Source organism: Euprymna scolopes, chromosome 10 (assembly GCF_053919585.1).
Source record: "Euprymna scolopes isolate OS-2025 chromosome 10, ASM5391958v1, whole genome shotgun sequence".
Taxonomy (NCBI): domain Eukaryota; kingdom Metazoa; phylum Mollusca; class Cephalopoda; order Sepiida; family Sepiolidae; genus Euprymna; species Euprymna scolopes.
The window spans coordinates 550341-577034 of NC_136491.1; the positions used below are offsets into that span (position 1 = coordinate 550341).

The window sequence follows — 26694 nt, forward strand, 5'->3', positions numbered from 1 at the left end:
GTTGCCCCTGATAGTAGCCCCCTACACCAAAGTGGCAATGTGCCTTGTTTGTGGTGAAAATGTAATATTAAAAAAAAAAAAAAAAGTGAGTGACGAGCAGGGGAAAAGATTCCATCAAGAGCTGAAAGAGATGGAGACCAGGTATCAAGATCACTGGGATGCAGTCATGATGGCTGCTTATTGTTGGAATCTGAAGAAAGATTGCCCTTCCACTGAGTATTCCAGGAGTTCAAAGAAATGGAAATTCAAGCACTGCAGTTTGAACAATGATGAAGTTAGATACAATTTATGTGCACTTACCTTTATCAATGACCACTATTTAGTTAACAGTAATCTGTTTCTATCAGGTAATCAATATATATTGTTGGCAAAACTATTTTTTTTCTTTTAGGATGATATGTGTTGACAAAAATCAGCTAATAACATCATAAAAATATAATTGATTTTGTCACAAGATTTTTTTTTCTCATGAATTTAGCACAAAAACCTGACTTGATAGAGAGAAATGGATGCCATTTCTTGATTCAGCAGTGCAAAAATATCCTAAATTAGTTATAGAAATGTAGGCAATATTCAAAAAGTAAAAAAATTGTTGCCCAGTATAATTAATATTACCTTTCACTACTAATAATGATAGTGCAGTGGAAAATTTCAGTTCTTGAAAAAATTCTATTTAAAAAACCATTTAAAACTAGCAATGCTACCTAGCAGTGTCCAGGTTATATAAAATATGGTTCCTGCCCTCTTGCCAAACATCAAAAAAATCCACTCATCTAACTGAAACCACAATCAATAATTTCCCCCACTCTTTATCTCTGCCTAAACCTAAATGTAGATTCCATGAACAAAGCTTCTTTCTTAGAACTGCACACCTGTGGAACTCTCTTCCATTTTTCTGTTTTCCAGCTGATTACCATATGGTCATCTTCAAGTCCAATGTGAACAAGTTCTTGATGAGCCGTGCCCTTACATAATCCAATTGACTAAATTTTCAGTACTAACAATTATTGTGATATTGTCCCGTTGACTACTGTACACTCATTAACTGTTATCAAGGCCTGGAGGGCACTCGAGGATAAGTGGTGACTCTTTGTAAAATATTTTTTTTAAATAGAAGAAATAAAGTTGCTATTGAATACTTTTGATGACTATATATCACTTTCTATCCTGGCCAAAGCCAAATAGATTTTCTTGTATAAAATAGTATAACAAAACATAGTGACATTGGAAAATTACATTTAAAATCTTTTTTTTTCTTTTTTTATATTTGTGTATAGATTTTTGAAATGTTATGTGATTTTTTTTTTCCTATTAAAACCTTTTTGCAATATTTTTCCCAAATGTATAACTAATTTTTCAAATGTATAACTATTATTCATGTAATATTTGCAGATAAAAGAGCAAGACATTAAAAAGAAACGCCGCTCATCAAAGCGTGTTAGTTTTTCTGAAACGCTAGGTGTTCGGTAAGTATTTTATTTGGAATAAACATTATACTCAATGATTACCGCTCCATTTCTCTGCATATTTGTTCCATATGTGTTCTTGTTTCTTCAAATGTCAAGTAGTTGCTGGCTTTGATAACTCTTTTAGATTCCAAATGTTTTCATTAGATTTTGAGTCTTTATTGCAGTTTGTTATTTCTCATCGAAACTGTTGACATTTCATGAAATAAACATTAAACTTTAATGATAAAACATGTGCAACATTTCTGTTCGATCGCTGTAAGAAGGGAATGTCACAGATGAGAAGTGGTAGTAGGAGGATGCAAATGTATCAAACAAAAGTTTCATAATTTAAAAGTTGTGAGTTCAATCCCAGTACAGGACAGGGCATATTTTATTTTCAACTAGCAGTTCCCGTGTACCAGTGTTGTCTGGTGGAAGTATAGCCCCTACCTCACCTGTAAAAAAAAAAAAAAAAAAAAAAATTGATTTTTAGTGGGAGCCACTTAGGCCTATTAAAATAGCGGGCACTATCACCTGTGGTCAAAATCAATGTACCGTGGCGAATTATCAACACATTTCATATATTGAAGTGTTTAGCTTCCAAATAATAGCGTCTTGTGTATTATGATTTGTTCCTTCAGACCCCCCCCCAAATACAGAATGTTATAAAAAGAAATATGTTGCAGAAATAAGATTTTTCGATACAATAATAAAATAACACAAATATTAGGGAGCTAACCTCTTCAATTTAGTGATGAGTTAACATCCTCAATATAGACATATTCTCTATATAGGATTAATGAAGGTAATGTTCAAGGTTCAAAAAGAGGAGTTATGATTGAGGAGGGGGGCATTATGTTTGTTCACATTACATGTAAATTTTTGGATATTAGTATGACATACAGACGGTGCTGAACCGAATCCAGGAGAAGGCAGCTGCCATCGGCATGAGAATCAATGCCAGCAAGACGAAGATTCTATCGGCTGGCATCCCCCAAGCAGAAAGGTCCTCCATCACTCTCAACGGGGAAACTCTCGAGGAGACGGATAGCTTCAAATACCTGGGCTGCACGTTCATTGGTACCGGTCAAGGCATGAATGAGATTAAAACGCGCATTAATGCCGCACGAGCTGCCTTTTGTCGACTCCAAAGGCGATTATGGTCACGGCCTGAAATACGTCTGAGGACAAAAATACGAATCTACCAGGCCCTCGTTTGCTCAATACTTTTGTATGGATGTGAGACCTGGCCCATATGGAAAGCGGATCTGCAACGCGTAGAGGTTTTCGACCACTACAATCTCCGCCGCATTCTCCATGTCCGTCCCTTGGATTTCGTCGCTAACAAAGAAATCCGGCGTCGCTGCAATCTCCAGGCAATTACTGACCTACTGCGGGCCCGACGCCTCCGATGGTTCGGCCATGCCTCTCGCTGTGATGCAGGGGTCTTTATCCACGAGGCTATCTCCCCACGTCCTCTATCCGGCTGGAAAAAACATGTCGATGGCCAGCTAAGAACGTGGCTCGGGACTATCAAAGCCGACGCTGAGCTTATTTCGGGCCCGCTCATCTATGGCCTGTCTCGTTGGAGACGTGACTGGCTGTTGCTCACTCGGGATCTTGCCTCCGATCGCCGGGCTTGGGCCGCAGCGATACGAGATGTGCATCTTCATGAAGCCGACTCAACTCCTCCAGGATAAATGTCGTTTCAAGTACAAGTAGTAATTAGTATGATTGGTAAATGGGGGAACAGGGAGGGAATTCCAAATGCAAGTGGTTCAATGAAAGAAACTATTAGAGTAGAAAATTTAATTGTTGTTAAATTTTCTACTCTAATAGCTTTGCAATGAAGGGGTGAGATTTTACTGCTAATCAGGAATATTTATGCACCTATGATATACTTATGTATCTGAGATAGATTAATAGTTGATGAACCAGCCTAAATGTAATAACAGTACTCTGTGCACAGATGAATATTGTCATTATAGAGGTATCGGATACTGGCAAAAGTAAAAAATTTTTTTTTTTTTTTTTTTTTTACAGTGATCACCACTTATCAAGGCCCGGAAGCCACTCAGAGATAAGGGTTATTGCAAGTACATTACGTTAGTGTGGAGATTTGATGAAGTGTTTACTTAAGGGGGCGGTTCATTAGGAATTTGTTAACATTGGACTTGAACACATCCAAGTTGTAGTCCGGAGGGAAGCAGGCAGACGGAACAGAGTTCCACATGCGTGCAGTTCTAAGAAAGAAACTTTGTTCATGGAATGCGCATTTTGATTTAGGCACAGATATAGAGTGGGGGAAATTTTTTACAGTGGATTCAGCTAGACGGGTGTTTTTCGTGAAAGATTGGCGAGGGGGGACCAAAGATTGGAGTTCAGACGAGCACCTGCCATGGAAATAATGATAAAACAAGGATAGGCTCGCAACGTCTCTTCTGTGGGAGAGAGGTTGCAGGGTAGAGAAAAGGGCATCCCCCACTAAGCCACTAAATCTATTTTGTACTCTGTCAAGGCAGGATAGGCTGTTTTTAGCATCTCCTGCCCAGATATTGCAACAGTATTCCATCCTTGGACATAAAAGTGGTAGAGAGAGCTCACCTTTTTTGTAGTTGACTTTGCAATATTTATGTACTTTTGTTACACTGTCCGTTGCAAGAGATGTCCTTTCTGTAGTCTTATTATGATTTGCCAAGTATCAAGCAGTATAGCCAACACTATGGGTTTTTAGGCCAGACTGTAACTTGATTGTAGTTTGGCTGACCTATATTATAGCATATTATGCCTTTTGGGGGGGTTATATAAGTGTGAAACCATACCTATTACAAAAATTTGTATCTACTATATACAGTAATGTCATTCATTATAAAATAGTATCGTTAAATACAAATTAAATATTTGTACTTAATGAATGGTGATATTGTAGAACAGCAACAGAAAAGCAATCTCTGTAAAATGTTTGTTATTTATTGGTTAAAATACTTAATATTCATCATCATCATATTCAGTTTAACATCCATTTTACATGCTGGTGGATAGCTTTAAGAACTTCCAAACTAATCTATCTCTGACCAAATCTTTATTTATCCTACTTTTTTTTTTTTTTTTTTTTTTTTTTTTTATTACATTTTCACCCCAAACAAGGCAAATTGCCACTTTGGTGTAGGGGGCTACTATCAGGGGCAACAACTACTGGGGTACTATGTAGGGATTTGGGCAGCAAGGTGTCGGTTCACGTTACACTTGAACTTCTGCACGTCAGTACTGTTGGGGAAGCAGGGACCTGGAATGGAATTCCAGAGTCTTGCGGTTCTGGGGAAGAAACTATTGGAGTAAAAAGATCTTTTACATCTAGGGACCTCTACAGTGTGGGGGTGGGATCTAGTAGCCTGTCGGGTTTGTCGAGGGTGCTCGCGTCGTGGGGGCACAAGTGATTGCAGTTCATCAGAGCATTCACCACTAAAATACTTGTAGAACAGGCAGAGGGATGCAACATTTCGTCGATGGGACAGAGGCTGAAGCTTAGATGCCAGTTCAGGGCCTATCAGATTTGCGACTCTCTTTTGAACCTTGTCAAGGAGCGAGAGACTAGTAGCAGATGCACCAGCCCAGATGTGGCAGCAATACTCCATACATGGGCGAATGGTGGCCTTATAGAGGTACAGAATACTTTCGGGTGTTAGTAGTTTTCTAGCACGGTAGAGAGAGCCTACCTTTCTTGCAGCGGCCCTGGCAATGCCTTCAATGTAATTGTTCCAACTCATGTTTCCTGTGAACGTTAGGCCAAGGAGTTTGAAAGATGGACTCTCAGATAAAGAGTCGTTGGCCATTGCTATTGGTGGTAGAGAGGGTTTCTTGTAATTATTGAATGAAACTAGTTTAGTCTTGGCAGCATTGAACGCGACCAACCACTTTTGTCCCCATTCCACTACAGATTGGAGGTCTTCCTCTAGTATTTCTGCCATTTCTTTAGAAATGTGTTCATTCGTCTTCCTGTCGTGTCTGCCATAGAGTGTAGTGTCATCAGCATATATACCCATCTCAGAGGCAATGTTGTCGGGGAGGTCATTTATGAATATCAGGAACAATAGAGGTCCAAGGATAGAACCCTGGGGCACTCCCGCATTTATATCATATTGTTTAGATGTGCGACCGTCGAGGACTACCTGGATTTTTCTCTTATCTAAGAAGGATTTAATTATGTTAAGTATTCTACCAGTGATACCGTATGATCTGATTTTACTGAGGAGACCCTCATGCCATACCCTGTCAAAAGCCTTAGATATATCTAGAGCTACCGCTCTGCCTTCCCCCGCTTTGTCCAGTGATTGGTATATACGTTCAGAGATCACGGTGAGGATGTCTGCTGTGGAACGGGCTTGTCTAAATCCATATTGTTTGTCAGTCAGTAGTTTAGCATCTGTAAGATGATGGACTAGAGCATGGTTAATTATGGTCTCAAATATTTTGGCAAAAAGTGGGAGGAGGCTAATGGGGCGATAATTTGATGGGTCTGTCCTTTCACCAGAATTCTTGAATACTGGTACAACAGAAGCAGTTTTCCAACAGCCCGGAAAGCAAGCTTCATTAAGACATTTGTTGTAGAGTTTGGAGAGAACTGGAGCTACTTCGGCTGAGCACTTTTTTAATAGCACAGCTGGGATAAGATCGGGTCCACATGCTTTTGAGGTGTCAAGGTTTTTTATGATAGCATGCACCTGAGCAGGGGTGGTTTTCAGATCGTCTAGTGTGGCGTCTGTCCGCATAGGAAAGTCAGGTAGGGGGTGGTTGGAAGGGTCCAGTGTGGAGTTTGAGGCAAACCGACTGGCAAGCATGTTAGCCTTGTCGGTTGCTGAGGAGACAACCTCGTGATTGTTGGTTAGTGGGGGAATTGTTGATTGCCCATTATTTACTACACTGTTGTAGATTTTCCAGAAGTCTCGAGTTCCTAGTTTTTGTGCTTCGATGCGCTTTTTAGTGGTTTCCGTAAATTCTCTCTTAGCTGTCGCTATTTCTTTCTTAACGTTATTTCTAGCTTCTATATACTTCAGTCTGTTTGAACTGGACTTATGTCGGTTAAACCTACGGTATGCATGCTGCTTTTGAGTAATGGCAGTTGCACAAGTCGACGTAAACCATTGGGGAGAGTGGGGCTTACTGTAAAATTTCCGCATGGGAACATGCGCTTCGATTGCAGTTTTGAACCAGTCAGTGGTCTCGTTTGCACACTGTTCAGCAGGGAGAGAGAAAATATTTTTCCATGGAGCATCTCTAATTAGTTCCCTGATGGCTTCCCAGTCAGCCTTATTATAATATCTCGTTGTTTTGAGCACTGGCTCTTCAGTTTTGGGTCTAGAGTTTAGGGCGATTTCAACCATTATCACTGCATGATCAGCGTTCCCGAGTGGGCTGTGGGCCTTCGCTATGCAGTCATCGGGAACTGTGGTCAAAAACAGATCTAGAAGTGATGCGTGTTGTTCTTCCTGGTCAGGGAAACGGGTTGGAAACTTAACAATTTGTGATAGGGAGTGAGATATAGCGAAGCTATGGGTTGTGCTGCCCGCTGCATCTGTGTGAGTAGAGAATCCAAGCCAGTTTTTGTGGTGGACATTAAAGTCTCCAAACACATGTATTTGTGCGCTAGTGTCGAGGGACAGTGCCGTGTCTATGCTGTCAGATACTTTGTTTATTATGGAGCAGTCCTGAGTCGAGGGAGAGCGGTAGAGAAAATAATAGTAGCTAATACTGTGTTGCACGTTTAGTCTAAAGCACATAAAGGCTTGATCATCTGTTTCTAGGTTTGTTTCTCTAGTCAAGGGAAGGGTATTACGAATGTAAACTCCAAGTCCGTGCATATGTCTGTCAGAGTCCTTACGGCAGAGTGGGAGATATCCATGCATGTTAAAGTGGTTAGAGGGAATGGAGGAGTGTAGGTTTTTCTCAGGTTTATTTTTATCAATACTGTTCATGCTTTCCTTAACCTTTCCTTTTGAAATAAATTTGCTACTTCAATTGTTCTATATCTGCTAAGTTATTCAACATGATCATACCATCAAATTCTACTCTTTTGCACATATCTCTCTCTACTGTCTGTTTAATCTTTTTCTGAGGTCATCAGAACTAAGGCTGTTTTTGAGACATTGCATTGTATCATTTTCATATAATTTCTATCTCTACGATGCATATTTCACTTCCATACATCATCACACTGCATACACAGGCCTGATAACTCGTAGTTGACAGTGTTAATGTTCTACTGGTAAGTAATGGCAGAAGTTCTATAAACTTATTCCATCCACTCCTAATTTCTGAAATCACACTAATATATGCTTTAATGGTATCACAAAGATAACAAAGCTTGTGGACAACTTCAATAGCTTTATTCAGATATACTTTGTCATTACTTTTGATATAGCTTTTTCCACTGCATAATTCCTTAAACTTGCATATGATATGAACAAGAATTGCTTTTAAAATCTATCAGAATTTAATGTTTTATCAGATCCAAACACAAAAAACTTGATTTGATTCTGTTCTTATTTGTTTTTTTTTGTTTTTTTTTTATCCAGGGAATTCAAAACCTCTGAATGTGTAAATGCAGGTGAGTTCTTATTTTTAATGATTAGATTTTTTTCAAACTTTGAACACTTTGACTGAAGTTCTATATTTTCACTCAATAAAGAATAGCAGATTTTCATTATCTCAGATTATCATAGTATTTTCTTTTAAATTTACACTTTATATATTTTAATTTTTATGTACTAAAAATAACTCGCTATTGTGTTACCTTTGTAAACTTTCAAAGAAAATGTTTTTAAAGTTGATTTCTTCTTCGTCGATTAAAAAGAAAATATTTCCTTTTATTCTTGAAAATTCTGATTTTTTTTTTTTTTTTTTTTTTAACACTTCTAGGCTTGAAGTTTTTGTTTTGAACATCTTTATAATCACATCACTATGAAAAATGTAATTGTATGATTTTTGCATGAATATAATCTGTCAATAACTTGCAATAAATATAATAATCTTGTACTTTTTTTTTTTAAACTTAATACATAACTTTACAAGTTGTGTTATTTGCCTCAACATTGCAAAAAATCACTTTTGAACCTTGTTTTACAATTACATTGTATTGGAAAATCAGTAAATGGCCATAAAAATAGACAAGTTAAAAATATCATTTGTTGATATTGACATAATTATAGTTTTAATACTGAAAATTTAATATTTTTTGTTGGTTATTTATTGAAACCATTGTAATAATTGTGGAATAAAATAATGTAAAAAAAATTTGATTTAATGTGATTATAAAATATTATTGCTATGATTAATGCCGCAATTGACCAAATTTTGTTTTTTTTCTTTTCCAGAGAAAAATGTCTTTCAGTAAGTTGTTTGAATTTCATCATTGCTATATATTCTTCAATGAAAAGAGATGAAGAAAAGGTGGTAGTATTCTTTGCACCCTCCTAATCTCTTCCTTCTTTTTGCAGTTTTTACATTTTCAATGAAAATTTTTTTTAAAAAAGTATCTTTTCAATTTTTTTTTTTTTTTTTTACAGTGGTCACCACTTATCAAGGCCCGAAAGCCACTCAGGGATAAGGGTTATTGCAAGTAGATTACGTTAGTGTGGAGATTTGATGAATTGTTTACTTAAGGGGGCGGTTCATTAGGAATTTGTTAACATTGGACTTGAACGCATCCAAGTTGTAGTCCGGTGGGAAGCAGGCAGACAGAACAGAGTTCCACAGGCATGCAGTTCTAAGAAAGAAGCTTTGTTTATAGCATCCACGTTTTGATTTAGACACAGATAAAGAGTGGGGAAAATTTTTCACAGTGGATTCAGCTAGACGGGTGTTTTTCGTAAAAGATTGGCGTGGGGGGACCAGAGATTGGAGTTCAGGCGAGCACTTGCCATGGAAATAACGATAAAACAAATATAGGCTCGCAACATCTCTTCTGTGGGAGAGAGGTTGCAGGGTAGAGAAAAGGTAATCCCCCACTAAACCACAAAATCTATTTTGTACTCTGTCAAGGCAGGATAGGCTGTTTTTAGCAGCTTCTGCTCAGATATTGCAACAGCATTCCATCCTTGGACGTACTTGGCTTTTATATAGATAGAGAATTGCATCAGTAGTGAGATATCTTCTGGAGCGGTATAAGGATCCCACAATCTTTCCAGCGCCCCTGGCAACAGACTTGATGTACGTGTTCCATTTCAGATCAGGAGTAAAGGTCAAACCCAGAAGCTTGTCAAAACACGGGGCCTCTCCCAGACGAGAGCCATCCATCCCAATTGATACCAGATGGAGATCAGAGCGTTGATGATGTAATGGTAGTAGTTTGGTTTTAGATGCATTAAAGGTAACCAGCCACTTCTTCCCCCACTGAACCACGCGCTCGAGATCAGAGAAGAGAGAATCAGAGAGAACTTTGTCATTTACAGCCTTTGATGTGTTGCCGTAGATGGTCGTGTAATCAGCATAGATGTCAACGAATGATTTAAGTATGTGTTTAGGGAGGTCATTGATGTAGATCAGGAAGAGAGTTGGGCCCAGGATTGACCCCTGAGGAACTCCAGCATTAATACTGCAGGCCTCTGATTTTTGTCCATCAACCACTTTTATGAGCCTATCGGAGTAACAATTACCCACTAGTATGGCATCGAGAGGCCCCATCAGAGACTACTGCATGGTCCAGATCCACACACCAAATGGCAATACAGCAGTCCCAGTACTTTGCGCCTGCTGATAGGACAGCCTCCTTAGTGGTTAATCCAAGGTTTGGGTCCCTGATTATCAGGCGGATAACGTCAGCCCAGGCAAAACATTTACCTCCAGCACCCTTACTAGTGACATGGCCACAAGGACAGACATAGAGACAGAAAAATTTCCGACATTTTAGACTACTATTCACAAAGTACTACCGACCTTTAAGCAGCTTTTTCTTCACCCTTTGTCAGAAAATCACTCATTGAATGAGGATTGAGGGACAAAAAAGGAGAAGCGAGAGTTACTGGAACTGCCGATAACACATCCACTGTATTATCTACTCTCCATTTAGAAAAAAAGGGGGGGGGGATGGGTACAAGTGACTTATTTATATCTAAGTAGTAAGTCATTGACAAATTAAAACAAAAGTTTATTTGACCTGATTTGCCCAACTTACAAAGAAAAAAAAAAAAAGATTGATATTTTGGTATAATTCTAGATTAACATCTTCTGTTAAAAAAAGAGAGGCTCCATAAGCTATAATTTTGGCTGGAGGTGCATAAACTCATAGTGCCGAAAATGAACCTCTTTACGAACTGGGACTTTTTTCCAACGAATGAAAATTGCAACAATCATAAAGATTATATACCTGTAGGCACACGAGATGCCCACAAAGAAAAATCCGATCCAGATTGGAAGAACTGTGAGATTTGCTGGGATTATTTTCTAAGGAATCCCTGGCAGATAGGAGACCCAGGGCATACAGTTAAGATAAATAAGTCTCTCTTTAACTGATGGAAACCTAACGTTGGCAGACTCCTCACACTCTGGATTTTTGGGCATATGACCCCTCCAAGAAAGAGGGTTTCATTGCTCACTGTACCAAATCGCAATGCTGAAACCCTCCTTCCTATTATAAAATAATATAATCTGCCAGGCACCATATAGACTGTCATATCAGACTGTTGGAAGGCATACAGCAGAGTGAAAAGAGAGGGGTTTCACCACCTAATGGTGAACCTGCGTTTTGTAGATCCAGACACAACGGCTACCACAAATCATGTGGAAGAAGGCCAAAAACAAAAGGATTTGGGAATCTTCTTGATAGCTATGTTTATGTGAAGACAAAAAGTTGGAAATAATGCATTTGTTGCCATATTAAACTACATCATAAAAAGCTACCCATTTCCACATCTTCTTAGCCCACTTTGCCATCGTCTGCTGCTCTACTAAAGTCTAGAGAAAATATTCATAAGGAAATATCATGACCTATGCTGATGACACAACCATCTATGGCAACACATCAAAGGACGTAAATGACAAAGTTCTCTCTAATTCTCTCGTCTCTGATCTTGAGTGCGTGGTACAATGGGGAAGAGGTGGCTGGTTTCTTTTAATGCATCCAAAACTAAGCTTCTATCTTTACATTATCAACACTCTGATCCCCATCTGGTATCAATTGGGATGGATGGCTCTCGTCTGGGAGAGGCCCCGTGTTTTGACAAGCTTCTGGGTTTGACCTTTACTCCTGATCTGAAATGGAACACGTACATCAAGTCTGTTGCCAGAGGCGCTGGAAAGATTGTGGGATCCTTCTACCACTCCAGAAGATATCTCACTACTGATGCAATTCTCTATCTGTATAAAAGCCAAGTACGTCCAAGGATGGAGTACTGCTGCCACATCTGGGCAGGAGCTGCTAAAAACAGCCTATCCTGCCTTGACAGAGTACAAAATAGATTTTGTGGTTTAGTGGGGGATGCCCTTTTCTCTTCCCTGCAACCTCTCTCCCACAGAAGAGACGTTGCGAGCCTGTCTTTGTTTATCGTTATTTCCATGGCAAGTGCTCGTCTGAGCTCCAATCCCTTGTCCCCCCTCGCCAATCTTTCATGAGAAACACCCGTCTGGCTTAAACTACTGTAAATAATTTTCCCCACTCTTTATCTGTGCCTAAATCCAAACGTAGATTCCATGAGCAAAGCTTCTTACTTAGAACTGCATGCCAGTGGAACTCTCTGCCGCTTGCCTGTTTCCCAACTGACTACAACTTGGACGTCTTCAAGTCCAACATAAACAAACTCCTGAGAAACCGTCCCCTTAAGTAAGACACTCTATCAAAACCCCCAATACTAATGATTACTACAATACTATCTCATTGATTACTGTACATGCAATAACCCTTATTCCTGAGTGGCCTTCGGGCCTTGATAAGTGGTGATCCCCATGTAAAAAAAAAAAAAAAAAACCTCCTCTTACAGTTTCTGTTCATGCCACCCCTCCAGAAACAAATTCTTGAAAAAAAAAAAAAATTCTGCTATATATTGTCCTCCCCCATATATATTTTTTACATTCTTCAAGCTTATTTAACAATCCTCCCACAGAAAAAAATTTTTGCAAACAAATATATATATATATATATATATATATATATATATACTTGAAAAGAAATTTTTTTTAGCTTCTTTGACCTTTTTTAAAACTTATTTACAATTTTTGTTGAAAAAAAAAAATTATCGTCCCCCTCCTCCCAATAAATACTTTGCATTCTTAAAACTTGTTTAGCAATTTTTATTTCCTCTTCTACAATTTTCTTAGAAAACGAAACAAAATAAATTGTTTGCTAGGCATTATCCTTAAAAAATGACAAAAGAAAACAATGGTTATATTAAACCCCTCCCTCTTGCCTAAAAAGAAAATATGAGGATTTTTTTTTCTTTTTGTTGTAAAAACATTTACAACTAAAACAATATTATGGTAGATCATTTTGTTTTATTTCTATGTTTGTTTTTTTTTATATTGTAATTTGTGTCCAATGAATTTTGCTATTTTCTGTTTCATACCATTCATAAGATTTGCTTAATAACGCTCTGCATAATCCGGCAATTTACGCCCAGCTCCATGTAACCACAAGCGGGTGCTTAGATACCTCTGTATCACAATATGCACTAGTATCCTTTTTTCTAGTTTAATTTAATCAGCAAATATTTTAATAAAAGTTTAACAATTTATCCATGAATCACTATTAATATTGCATATATATATATATATATATATATATATATATATATATATATATAGCACTCTCAAAAGAATTTATTTCACCACATTGAAAATAGATATTGAAAATGTTAATTTTGAAACATCGCTTAAAACATCCGCACACCTAGCAAGCATAACTATATTATTAAATTAATTCAAAAAACAGATGAACTAATACGCCGAATACGATGGCAAGCAAATTTCCTCCTTAAAAATGAAAACATAAACAAAAAAGAATCCTATGGTTTTAAAACCCTTAAAAATGCGAAAACAGTAGACCTTTTGATAAACTTTTAAAATGACCTTTTAAACCTAATTAAAAACTTAGAATTCCACAATCAACCTAACAATTTCCAATGGAAACTACACAAAATCGTTAGAAACATAAACAACTCTAATAAAATCTTTGTAAAAGCAGATAAAACTAGAAACTTTTATAAAATAAACAAGAACTAATCACAGAAAACATTACAAAAAACTAGATACAAACGAATGCGACTACATAGATATAATGAATACTGAAAGTAAACAAATTACCGATAAATTAAAAATTAGCGATAAAGTTGACAAATTGAAACCTAGAGAGGCATACATTCTGCTTAAAGACCACAAGTGGAACTTTAATAATAATCCCAGCACCCACTTGATAAACCCAACTAAACCAGAAATAGGTAGAATTAGCAAAACAATACTTTCTAGAGTAAACAAACAAATCAAACCAGTGGGCAAATACTGCCAAAGCAATCGCCTGGTTTAAAAATATAGAAAACAAAGATAAATGTACGTTTATACAGTTTGACATCATAGACTTTATCCCTCGATATCCAAAGAACTTTTTAACATTGCCCTAGAATTTGCCGAGGCATACACTGATATATCCTCGGAAGAAATCAACATCATTAAAAAATATAGAAAATCAGTTCTAATAAATAAAAATAACCAATGGATAAAAACTAAAATGACAAATTCGTTTGATTTGGCGATGGGTGCCAGGGATTCTGCAGAGGCATCAGATCTTGTGGGATTATTCATTCTATATACCCTCACAAGCATATTTGATACTATGGATATTGGCCTATATAGAGATGATGGACTAGCTATAATAAGACTCCAACAAAGTCAAGGTCCTGGATATGACCTAAAACTATATCCGATGGTGAGGCCCCACTTTGCGGGCTTTGGGGAGTGTGGAGGCTACCTTTAATGCCATTGCACCCAGGTCCACTCTGACCCGGAGTGGTAGTACCTGTTAGGGTCCCAACTATGGGTTAAATAAAATAGAATCTGACGTAAAAAAAATATACTCAATTAAAATTCGTTCCTCAAAATAACTAGATTCGGCATTAAATAACCTGAAAAAGGTTGATATGCCGTAAAACAAAAACAACCAACCAACCAAGTCAAGGGAGATAACTTTAAGAAAATCATACACAAGGAAATTAAAAAATTAGGCCTAAAAGCAGACGTTATCAGCTAACATAAAAAACAAACTTACTGGACATCACATTAAATTTAGATAAAAACACATATGAACCCTACTTAAAAGATAACGCTACTCCAATATACATAAACCCTAAGTCCAATCACCCACCATCAATTATAAAACAGATTCCTAACTCGATCGTAAGTAGACTCAGCAATAACTCAAGCGATGAAAATGCATTTAACAGGTCAACCAATATCTATGAAACAGCCCTAAAAAATAGTGGATACAAAAATATCGATATCAAATATAAGCAACAAAACACCAATAACTATAATAAAATTAAAAATAGAAGAAAAAGAATTATAATTTGGTATAAAGCCCCATACAATCAAATGTTAAAAACAAAACTTGGCAAGAAATTTCTAGATCTTATTGAAAAACACTTTCCCGCAACCAACCCCTTACACAAAATTTTCAATAAAAATACCTTAAAGTTATCCTACAGCTGCTGTGAAAATTTAGAGATGATAATTAAAGCACATAATAACAAAATATTAAATAAAAACACTGTAAACAACAACAAAATAAACAATAAAAAAATAGACACGATTACAAAAATAAAACACTAGCAGAAATAATAATAATAATAAACTAACCCTGAACAACAACCATACTAATAACGAACAAGATAAATGCAACTGTAGACACCGCACACTTTGCCCACTTCAAAATAAATGTCTAACCAAAGGCCTAGTTTACCAGGCCACAATATTTGCGAAAGAAAACCCGAATAACAAGAAATATTACGTTGGTATGACTTCCTTAGATTTCCAAACTCGATATTATGACCACAAAAGTACATTCAACAATAAAAAACACCGTATGAAAACAACGCTAGCAAATAAATTCTGGGAACTCAAGCAAAGTGGACATTCGTCAGTAGTCGAATGGAAAATAAGACAAGCAACCACATGTAGAGACCTAGACGACCCATGTAGATTCATGAAAAAATGTTATATTATAAACCCTTTTTAAGAATTCAAAACACAACAACCATTGGTGTAAGCAACAGTCCGTTTTTTATTTCTCCTGTTGTTCTTGCTTATGGTAGATAGAGAGAGAGAGAGTCGGGGAGTGACAGAGAGAATTATCGTGGCGTCCACTCGGTTGACAATCAAATCTCCAACTGCAATCTTTTTCCTTCGGTGACTTTTTCCTGTCAATCTTTTCAAAACATCCACATAACCAGATTCCTTTCTGTTACATTTTTCATAACAATAACAAGGTTCGTTTATATTTGTGAGAAATATTGAAACAATTCCCATTTAGCTTGTCAATTTCTGACATTTCATCCGCAGACGCATGCCACATTTTAATTCATGAACATACATATATATATATATATATATACACCTATACACATATATATACTAGTATGTCAACCCGGCTTAGACCTGGTCATTTGTGTAACAAAAGTTGCTATCCTGTACTTTAAAGAACCCTCAACATCTATTAAACTGTAGAAGAGAGATAGCGAACAACTGTGTTCACAGGATAAAATTTACTCTAGGATAGCGATCCAAAATAATTTAAAAACTAACAGAAACAATAGAAAATAAACAAATAAATAAATTAAATAAACATAAACTATCACACATGTGTGTGTGTATGTATATATATATATGTATGTGATGTGTATATGTGCATGTATATATATAAACCTAAAAAAACAAAAATCTCCAACCTAGTTTTAAAACAGGTCAAGAAACTAGATATCCAGGCTAAATAGAGCACACAGAAAGAAACAGGTCAACCAGAGGTCAAATAGGCCTTTGTCCCGTAAGTGCATGTTCATTGGCTGATAGGAAGGTCGTAGTGGATACTAGAAAGCTGATTGGCTAACTAAAATCTCAATAGAAGGTGCGTATATAAAAACAACAGACAACCACAAAATTCGCGCATAAGCCTGAAGAGTCCTAGAGTGGATGAAACGCAGAATATTCAGTGTAGCTTAATCGCCATATATATTTTATAACTTACTATATATACATATATATATATATATATATATATATACATATATATATATTGGACTCTCCCGTCAATTTCGACATATGAGATTCCAACAACTTATCCTGCGTGTATTCTTCTTGGATTTTTGCTGCCACTGGGTATTCTGACACTCAATTGTGTAGCCTTTCAGAGGGGTGGTCCTCAGACCACTTCCACGATGTGGTCCACGTTCGGTTTTGATGGTCAAAGGTGGCGGTGAAATCCGGTTCATTAATAGAAATGGCTGCGCATTTAATATTTTTCCTGACGCCCAGCCGCACTGGTCCTGTAGGCTCGACAACGACACCTCCCAGAGCTTTTATGGCGTCGATCCCTAGAATTAAGTCAAACCCCAGCGGTTTGCCACGCACCACCAACACATCGATTCTGGCAGACACACCTTCATCAGTGGATACAGAGACCGCTCCAACACCGCAACACGCATGGGATATTCCACCAATCATTTTGACATTCGCGTTCATTTTTCTCCAAGACCGGCACCGGTCTGCATGTAAAATTGTCTTAGAGCATCATGTATCAGTAAGCGCCAAACATCGCATCCCGTCAACATAAATGCTTATCACCGGAGCGTCGTGTTCGCATCTTGGTGGGGAAGGAGACTGGCGCTTATGTGTTCTCCCCTTGCTCGTTTCCCGAGCAGTTCCGATCCCAGTGTCCACTCTCAACACACTGGTAACACTGTGTTCCGTGTTTTCAACAGTCCTTTACAAGGTGGCCTTTAATATTACATTTGAAACGGGTCACACTAACAGAAATATTCTGGGCCCTGTTGTTGGTGAGCATGTGGCCACAACCCTGTCCTGATTTTGTTCCCTGGTCGTCGTCAAAATTCTTGGTCTTAACATTAGCTCCCCCATGGTCAGGGCTTCGATGTTCGGCACCTGTTGAAGAGTAATTGAGATGGCGTCAGGGAACCCAGTAACGAGTCAATTTTGTGAGTCTCTCTAAGCCATCTCCTATGAATCCGGCCAATCCAACCAACTGCCTGATTTTGTTGGCGTAAACATCCACACGTTCGCCAGCCCATCTAACCATAGTTATTTTTCTGTATGCTGCAAATGCATCGTCGGTAAATGCCTCCTTTAATCGGGCCTCAATCTGGTCTAGCTTCTTTTGATCGTCCTCCTCCATATCCATGTAGAGGGCCAGTGCGTCACCTTCCAGATATAAAGGTAGCAGACTCGCTACATCATCCACCTGAACAAGTCTCACTTTTTTTAGCCACGCCACAACGTCTCCCTCACCAGAGAACGACTTGATAATATCACTGCTTATCCGCACCTTCGCCATAGTTGGGCTGAAATAGCTTGAAGCAAAATGTAGTAGGCAAAATAAAAAAAAAATAAGGAAATAGTCAGTATCGCCCACCTCTAGAAGAGAGTAGTCTTGGCTGTAATAACCATAAAGAAAGAAGACAAAAACGAGAAATAAAAATTTTTTTTAAAAAACTCGCTTCTCGCAGACACGTTCGTCACAAAGAATAATCCAATCACGAAGACCACCTACACACCATCTGCAGGACACCCCTGGCTGCTTTCCAGCGTCCTGCCTTTAGTTGCATAATTGCACGAGAGCAGACACGATTCTACGAGAATTGCATGGTTGAATCATTCTACAGCTCCAGAAAATACTCAATTCCTGATACACTGCTCTCCATATGGACGCCATTTTGGAACTCTCTCTTCCGCTCAGCCCGAAACACAAGACATATCCGAAGTAAGCTCTATTTCCCCTCATTTCAGTTATTGCTAATTCTGCTACCCATTGATTGTCAGCCCAAATGATTTACATGCTGCCGTGAAGCAATTAAGGGGGAACTGTGCGTCTTCAGACAATGTTGCTACAAGAGCAACATCGTTAGCAAAGAATAAATCATGAATTATTTCAGTACGAAAACAAGTCTTAGCGTTGAACCACTGCTGATTGAATAGCTCACCAGATGACCGGAATTGAAACTTGATGCCAGTGTCAACATCACTAAATGCATATCTCAACATGAGGAAAAAGAACAGAGCAAAGAGCACAGGTGCCATCACACACCTTTGTTTGGTTCCATTTGTCACGTCAAAGGCATCTAACATCATGCCAATTGACACAACAGTAGCTCCATGATTCTCTCAAGGTATGAGATGATTATATTGAATATATTTCCCAATATGTCAAGCTTCTGTAGAACCATCCAAAGAACATCATGGTTCAGTGTAAAAGGCTTTCATCAGGTCGACAACACCATATAAAGTTCCTGATTTTTCTCTAAAACTTTCTCTGCAACTTGGTGGAGTGAAAATATATCGATGGTGCCACGACCCGAGCAAAAACCACACTGTGACTCAGGGTAGATTTTATTCACAAGATGTAATTCACAAGATTTCAAATTATTCTGTTTAGGATGAGTAGCCAGGATTTTGCCTGCAATGCAAAGGAATGATATCCCCCTATGATTGTCACAAGCATTCCTTACTCCTTTATTCTTGTACAGGTGCTTGATGCATGCATCTTTATAATCTTGTGGGACATGCCCTGCCTTCCATATCTTCACAAAAAGGGCATGGGGATTTTTAACCAATGCATGTCCACCATGTTTGTATACTTCAGGTGGGATTGGGTCGTTAGGCGAGGGAATTTACCACAAGTGATTTGTTTAATGGATTCGGAAACCTCTTGATAAGTTGGTTCATGGGATAGTTCAGGAATTTCTAGAAGAAATGGATGAGATTGTATCATTGTCAATGACTGATGATGTATTTAGGACAGTTTCAAAATGTTTTTTCTATGTATATCTGCTTTATCAATAAGAAGAGCTTCACTGTCAGCTGTGCTTAAAGGAGAAGCGTCACTTTTTTGAGGATCAAATATTTCTTTGTAACCATCGTAGAAAGCCTTGGTGTTTTTACTGCTCAAATCTCCTTGAAGCTTGATGGCCTTCGCATACCACTAGCATTTGTTCATGGCTCTGAGAGCCCATTGAACCTCACCTTTGCATTTTTTGTAAGATCTGCTTAACAGATGAGTTCTTGTCTTCTATCCAAACTTTGTGTGAAAAGTGCCTTTGATTGATGATCTTTTGGACCTCTGCATTGTTTTCGCTGAACCAGTCCTGATGTTTCAACTGCTGTAGAGTGGATTGCATTCTGCAAAACCTTCCAATATCATCAGCGACATTGACAGCGTCAAGGTCCGCTTCAAGCTGATCTGAGAGTTCAGTTTTCTGTTCAGCTAACTCCAGAGGAAGGATATTGATGCGTTTAGGAACTGTTGAACTTGTAATTCTTCACTTGTGTATGTACAGTGAAAGTTTATTTTGGAGAAGAGCATGATCCGCGAGGTAACAAGATGTGTGAAAAGACTGATGTCGAAGTCATTGATGTGTCTTTGTTTTGTTATAACAAAGTCTATCAGATGCCAGTCCCTAGAGGGAGGGTGCATTCTTTCAGTGGTTGGGTTGTTGGAACAAGGTATTTGTAACACAAAGATCAAACTCTCTACAAATAGTGAGAATATATTCATACATATGGGGACAATAGGACAGTAAAATTATAAATGAATATCACTAAACTAATTTATTATGAACTGTTTAAAAAAAAAAAAGTCATGCAAATAGATGTCTTCCAATCTTTCATCTTTGAAATATGTACAGTATCTCAAAATACTATGTTGTATTATTGATTAACTTGTTTTAATGGTAATATAGGAGTTATAAATTAAAGACTTTCGCATTTATTCATTTACATTTTTCATAGCATTTTGTAAAGTAAAATTTTATTTCAAATTAAATTTTTTACATTTGTTAGAAAATCTTATCTTTTTCTTAGTATCTGTTTCAATTTTTAACACAATACAGAAATAAACTACTGAAAAAGTATTTTTTTTATATTTTGAAATTGCTAAAACGCACCACAACTGCTAGTTTAAATTGAAAAATAGTCACTTTTTTTGCAAAGAAATATAACTTTTCACATTACACAAAGAACTAAAAGTTTTTGAGACGAATAGAAAACACAAAAATTAATGGCAAGCAAAGTGTCTTAGTCTAGTAAATTTAGATAGAATGCAAATACTTAATATTGTAAAAAGAATGCTTTAATGCTGACAGGGCTCTACATTGCAAGTGAAACAAGCGTATTTGCGAGTGATTTTTCAAAGTGGTGACTAGAAATAATGAAACATTTATATTTTGGCGATTGTATTTCTTTCACTGACAATCTTCCAAAGCTTACTACTGAGTGAAAAATATCTTTTTAATTTTTTTTTTTTTTTTTAATAAAATGAACAAAGTTAAATCATTAAAACAATAAAAGTTTAATAAAGCAATATACTCTTTTTTCTTTTTTTTTTTTTTAATGAAGACTGTTTAAAAAATACCTGAAGAAATTAGAATATTTATACCTTCAAGTATCAACATAAAATTTGTTGTATATTTAGAATTACACTTATTAAAAAAAAAACAAAAAAAAACAGATCATATGGGTTTGACTAATAACTTTTCTATTTGGCTAGTAAAAGAAAATATTTACTTATCAAAAGTCAACTAAAGGTAAATTTATCCATAGAACCCTGGCTGATCAAGATAATCGTAGAAGTTTACAACCGGTATTTGAAGTGTATTTTTCCAAATTCGAATAAATTTTTATTTATTTATATATATATATATATATATAATGTTATTAATTATACACACTTTTTTGTTTAATATTTAACAGTCTTTTAAACAAATTTATGAATACAAAAATTTCAAGTACATTGATATTTTTTGTTTACTTAAAAATTATTCTATAAGAATCATACTTGAGTGACTTAGTGTACAATCATTTTTTCAATTAATACTATGTAATATATAACACTAATTTTTGTGCTTTTAGATTTTTCTTGTTCTTCAGCTTTTATTTTGAATGGTCACTAATCATTTTCTGTTTTCTCTTTGAAGGAATGATGAAAAAGAAATAGCTGGTAAGTTTTCTACTATTACTATTTTATGCATCACAAATTAAAATCAATGTTACAATATTTGTTATTACTGGATATCGGAAATGACAAAACCATTTTGATGGAAATAACATTTTATCATTAATTTTGTGATGATCTCATGCTTTTAATTGATGTTTTGTTTTAATGAATGTCTCTTATGTTGGGGAAGCATCATGGTTCGACAAACTTCTGAATCTGACTTTCACTCCGGATCTGAAATGAAGCACATGCATCAAATCTGTTGCCAAGATCACTGGAAAAATGGTTGGATCATTCTACTGCTCCAGTAATAATTTCCATGCTGATGCAATCTTTTGCCTGTATAAGAGTCAAGTACATCCTAGGATGGAGTACTGTTGCCACATCTGAATAGGAGCTGCTTGGAGCCCTCTGTTCTGCCTTGATAGTTAAAAATCATCTTTGAAACCTAGTAGGTTATGCACTTTTTCTTTCCCACAAAAGAGATGTTGCTAACCTGTCTCTGCTCTATTATTATTTACATGGCAAATGCTCATCTGAATTCCAATCTATGGTTTCCCCTTGCAAAATGCACAAAAAACACTTGTCTAACTAAAATCACTATCAACAATTTCACCCACTCTATTTGCCTAAATCTAAATATGGATTCCATGAACAAAACTTCTTTCCTAAACCTTCCTGCATGTAGAACTCTGTTCTGCTGGTCAGCTGACTACAATATGATAGTCTTAAAGTCCAATGTAAACAAGTTCTTGTTGAACCATCCCCTTAAATAATCAAATTATATCAAATTCCCACTATTAACAATTACCACGCTATTGTGCCAATGACTACTGTATACTTATTAACTCTTGTCCTCAAATGGCTTCCAGGCCTTGATAAGTGGTGACTCTCTTTAAAAAAAAAAAAAAAATATTTTTTCACCATTTAATGTCTGTACCAAGATTTCTGAAGTGAGGGACAACTATTGTACTGAAATTGTTTTGGGGCTGGTTCAGCTGTTAAGATCTAGGCGATTTAAAAAGTTTTTTATTGCATTTTCACCCCAGACAAGGCACAGTGCCACTTCAATGTAGGGGGCTGTTATTTGTGACATAGTTGCAGGGATACTCTGTACAGAGTTTCACAGCAAGATGTCTGTTTACATAACACAGTTCTGGGAAAGAAACTATTAGAGTAGAAGGCTTTCTGGCATCTGGGAACTTCTACTGTATATGGGTGGGATTTTGCTGCTTGTCAGGGGTATATACGTCGAGGGGGTACAAGGGCTTGTTCGTCAAAGTATCTATTAAAATACTTGTACTGGGAAAGAGGCTGAAGCCTGGCTGACATTTTGGGACCTACTGGTTGGCAACTCTTTTGTGAACTCTGTCCAGGGATGAGACACTGGTAGCAGATACACCAGATTAAATGTGATAACAATATTCCATACATGGGCGAATTGTGGCCTTATAAAGCTACAGAATACTTTCAGGCACAAGTAACTTTCTAGCAAGGTAGAAAGAGCCCACCTTCCTCACAGCAGCCTTGGCAATGCTCTCAACTCATGTTCCCTGTGAACATTAAGCAGAGTATAAACGAAGTACGTTCACATAATTTATCATTAGCCATAACTATTTGTGATTGAGAAAATTTCTTGTAATTATTAAAGGAAACCAGCTTAGTCTGGGTAGAATTGAATGTCACCGTCCATTTTTTTCCCCATTCAACTACTAACTGGAGGTCTTCCTCTATGGTGTCTGTCATTGCCTCAGATATGTGCTCATTCATTTCCTCCATGTGCTTGTTATAGAGCATGGTGTCATCAGCAAATATACCCATCTCAGAAACAATTTTATCAGGGAGGTTATTTATGAATATCAGGAATAATAGAGGTCCAAGGATCGACCCTTGAGGTACACTCGCTTTTATATTTGATGTACGACCATCAAGGACAACCTGGATTTTGGCAATAACAATCCTAAGTTCGGGGTCTGTCTCTCAATGATGTGAATTCTAGTGCTAGGCAGAATGGAGTTTCTTAGCCACAAATCCATTTGATGCTAAGCCTACAGCAGTAGAATGGAAAGTTCTTTGCTGTGATGGTAGAAAGACAAGTTCTTGCTGTGAATATCTTATTTGAAAAGAACCAAAGATTTGAGTTCAATGAGGCAACTTCTATGAAAATATTGATAGTAGAAAAAAACTAGTAATGTCTCTTCTGTGAGAATGATGCTGTAGAGAAGAGAAGGGATCATCTTCCACTAGATTGTAAGGTCTATTTTGTACTCTGTCAAATAGAGAAAGAATGTTTTGAGCAGCACCTTCCAATATGTTGCAACAGTAGTCTATCCTGAGATATATCTGACTTATCTGGAGAGCAGTGTATCAGGAATTGAGTATTTTCTGGAGCTGTAGAATGATTCAACCATTTTTCCAGCAATCATAGCAACAGCTTCCTTTTCAGATCTTAAGTGGAAGTTCTACAAGCTAATCAAAGTGATTTTCTCAAAGACCTTCATTGCAACTTAAGTGAGACAATGATCTGAGTGTTGGTGGGTAAACTACTTTTAACTCGTTGCACTTCAGATCAGAAAAGAGAGAATCAGTAAAATCTTGATCATTGATGCTCTTTAAAGTGCTGCCATAGATGGTTTTGTCATTTTCATAGATGTTAACAAATGATCTCGGACTATGATTTTGAAAATCAGGAAGCAAGTTGAACCCAAAATAGATTCTTGTGGCATGCCAATATTGGTATCATATGCTTCAGACTTCTGCTCATGAACAACTACTTTTATAACTTATCAGAAAAAGGAGGATTTGATGGTCATAAAGACAGCTAGATATTTGATAAATATTGAGTCTGTGAAGCAACCTTTTGGCCAATTTAGGGTTTATTCTATAAAAAAAAAAATCACTAACTCTTAAAGCATGCAGCCATACTTCTACCAATGGTTTTATACTTTCTAAATTAGTCAACATAACTGTCCTTAATTCAGTTTAGATTTTATACTAATCTTATTGAACATGTTCAGATTTTTTCATCAAATTTTTCTTGTATTACAGGACTTGATAGTCTTCTAACAGGCAAAATAATAAAGAACCCAACACCTGTTATTGAAGTAAGTATTCTTATTTCATTTATACACATGTATATGGTGTTTATTTTCATCTATAAATTTTTTTTTTTTTTTTTTTTTTTTTTTTTTTTTTTTTAAGTATTTTGAAAGTAAAATTTAATTATTGTAATGTTCAATAATTAAATTGAGCAAAATTCTTATAAAAGTATAATTTTGTTAAGTTATTTTAATTGCTTTAAGTTGTTTGTCTGCATATAAGTTTGGACAAAATGATTGCTTTTATCTTTTGCTTCAGAAGCGATTTGGATCAATAAAATAGGATTTAATTTTATATATAAGATACTAAATCTTCAGGGAGTATTGATGATTTTTTAGTAGACAAGTGATGACATTTTGTGTCCAAGTTTTAGCTAAAACTAACCTGGGTGCCCAGCATTGCCCAGGTGTTTGGAGGTGTGTGTTGAGCAAAAAAAAAAAAAATAGTAGGCAGGCTTGAACCCGTACCGCCAAGGAGACAAAGAATATGAAAACAAACGTGACGTTTTTGCTGTTGCGTTCATTACCAAACCGGAAGTGGCAAAGGTTTAAATTAAGGCTAGTCAATCGAAAAGAGGGGATGACTTTTGAAAATATTGTCGAAAAAAACAACCCCTCCTTGGAGAAAAGTGCCCAGTTGAGGGTAAAGGAATTAATGTAGCAATACACATGGATGATAAAACGCTTTGGATAATTACAGATTTCAAAGGGGTTCTTCTAAAATCGTCATATTTTAAAAACCAAAGCAACTTAAGTCCTCAAAATACCTCCGTTTTGTTTGAAAATGAATATACTTTCAAATAAAATAACAATTCAGCCCGACTTTGCTTGGGCCCTATGTACTGTTCATAACTTGACCTACGTGTGAATACACTTTATGTAAGATTTCAACTATTTCGATCCAAAATTGTCTGAGTAATTTCGTAGAAACCACGGAGGTAAATTTTTTATAAATTGGACGCCAATTTTGACTCCTTAACATTAATTATTTTGGTCTCAAATCAAAATATAAAGTTTTACCCATGTCTAAGTTACCTACATCTAAAATTTCAAGTCTTTAGACTAAAAAATGTCAGAGAAATTTTGTAGAATTGGCAAAGGTCAACTCTTTCAACTTTGACATTTGGGCAGCCAAATTTTCACCCTCAAACTGACTAAAATGCTTGCCGCCTGTCTGAATACTCGTTATGTGTAAATTTTAAATAATTAGACCCAAAATTTGGTGAGTAGTTTGCTAGACACTGCAAAGGTCAAATCTTTTGAACTTTGACCTCTTGGAAGCTTACATTTTCGACCCAAACTGATGAAAAAGCTTGCCCTATCTCTGAATACCTTTTATGTAAAATTTCAAAGGTTTAGACCAGAAATTGTCTGAGTAATTTGATAGAGACCGCAGAGGTAACATTTTTTTAAACTTTGACCCCTATTATGACCTCCTTAAAATTTATTGTTTTGGGCTCAAATCAAGTTATTAAGTTAGATTCATGTCCAAGGAACTTGTATCTAAAATTTCAATTGTTTATACCCAAAAATGTTGGAGTTTGGTAGAGTTCTCAAAGGTCAAATCATTGAACTTTGACCCCTTAACAGCCAAATTTCTGGCCGAAAAACGGATTACAAAGATTTTCCCAAATCTCAGTACCCTGTATATCAAATTTCAAGTCTGTAGACTAAAAATTGACAGTTATTGTGTAGGGAAATGTACATACACAGACACACACACACAGACGCTTTCACTTTTATAGATATAAAGATTAATAAATAATAATGTACATTATTTATTTTAAGAGTTTTAAGCAAATAAAGTGTGAAAAATGTTAACATCATAAAACAGCGTTTTCGGTAAGATTTTGAAATGACCCAGATTTATAAATGGTCGTACCGCGTTTCTCTTTAGAATTTTGTCATGAAATTTAGAAATTAACTAGAAGAGATATCACTTTTAATAGATTCG

At 36.5% G+C, this 26694-nt stretch overlaps 1 protein-coding gene across 2 annotated transcripts in view; it reads left to right on the forward strand.

Annotated features, from left to right (window-relative positions):
- The window catches only part of LOC145285774 (uncharacterized), a 186299-nt gene that overhangs the window by 72325 nt on the left and 87280 nt on the right, over window positions 1-26694 (forward strand). For both annotated transcript variants that reach the window (XM_080134123.1, XM_080134122.1), the window contains exons 5-9: window positions 1393-1466; window positions 8021-8052; window positions 8819-8834; window positions 21623-21645; window positions 24691-24746. In XM_080134123.1, the coding sequence (XP_079990249.1) occupies window positions 1393-1466; window positions 8021-8052; window positions 8819-8834; window positions 21623-21645; window positions 24691-24746 (201 nt within the window). The remainder of the gene's footprint in view (window positions 1-1392; window positions 1467-8020; window positions 8053-8818; window positions 8835-21622; window positions 21646-24690; window positions 24747-26694) is intronic.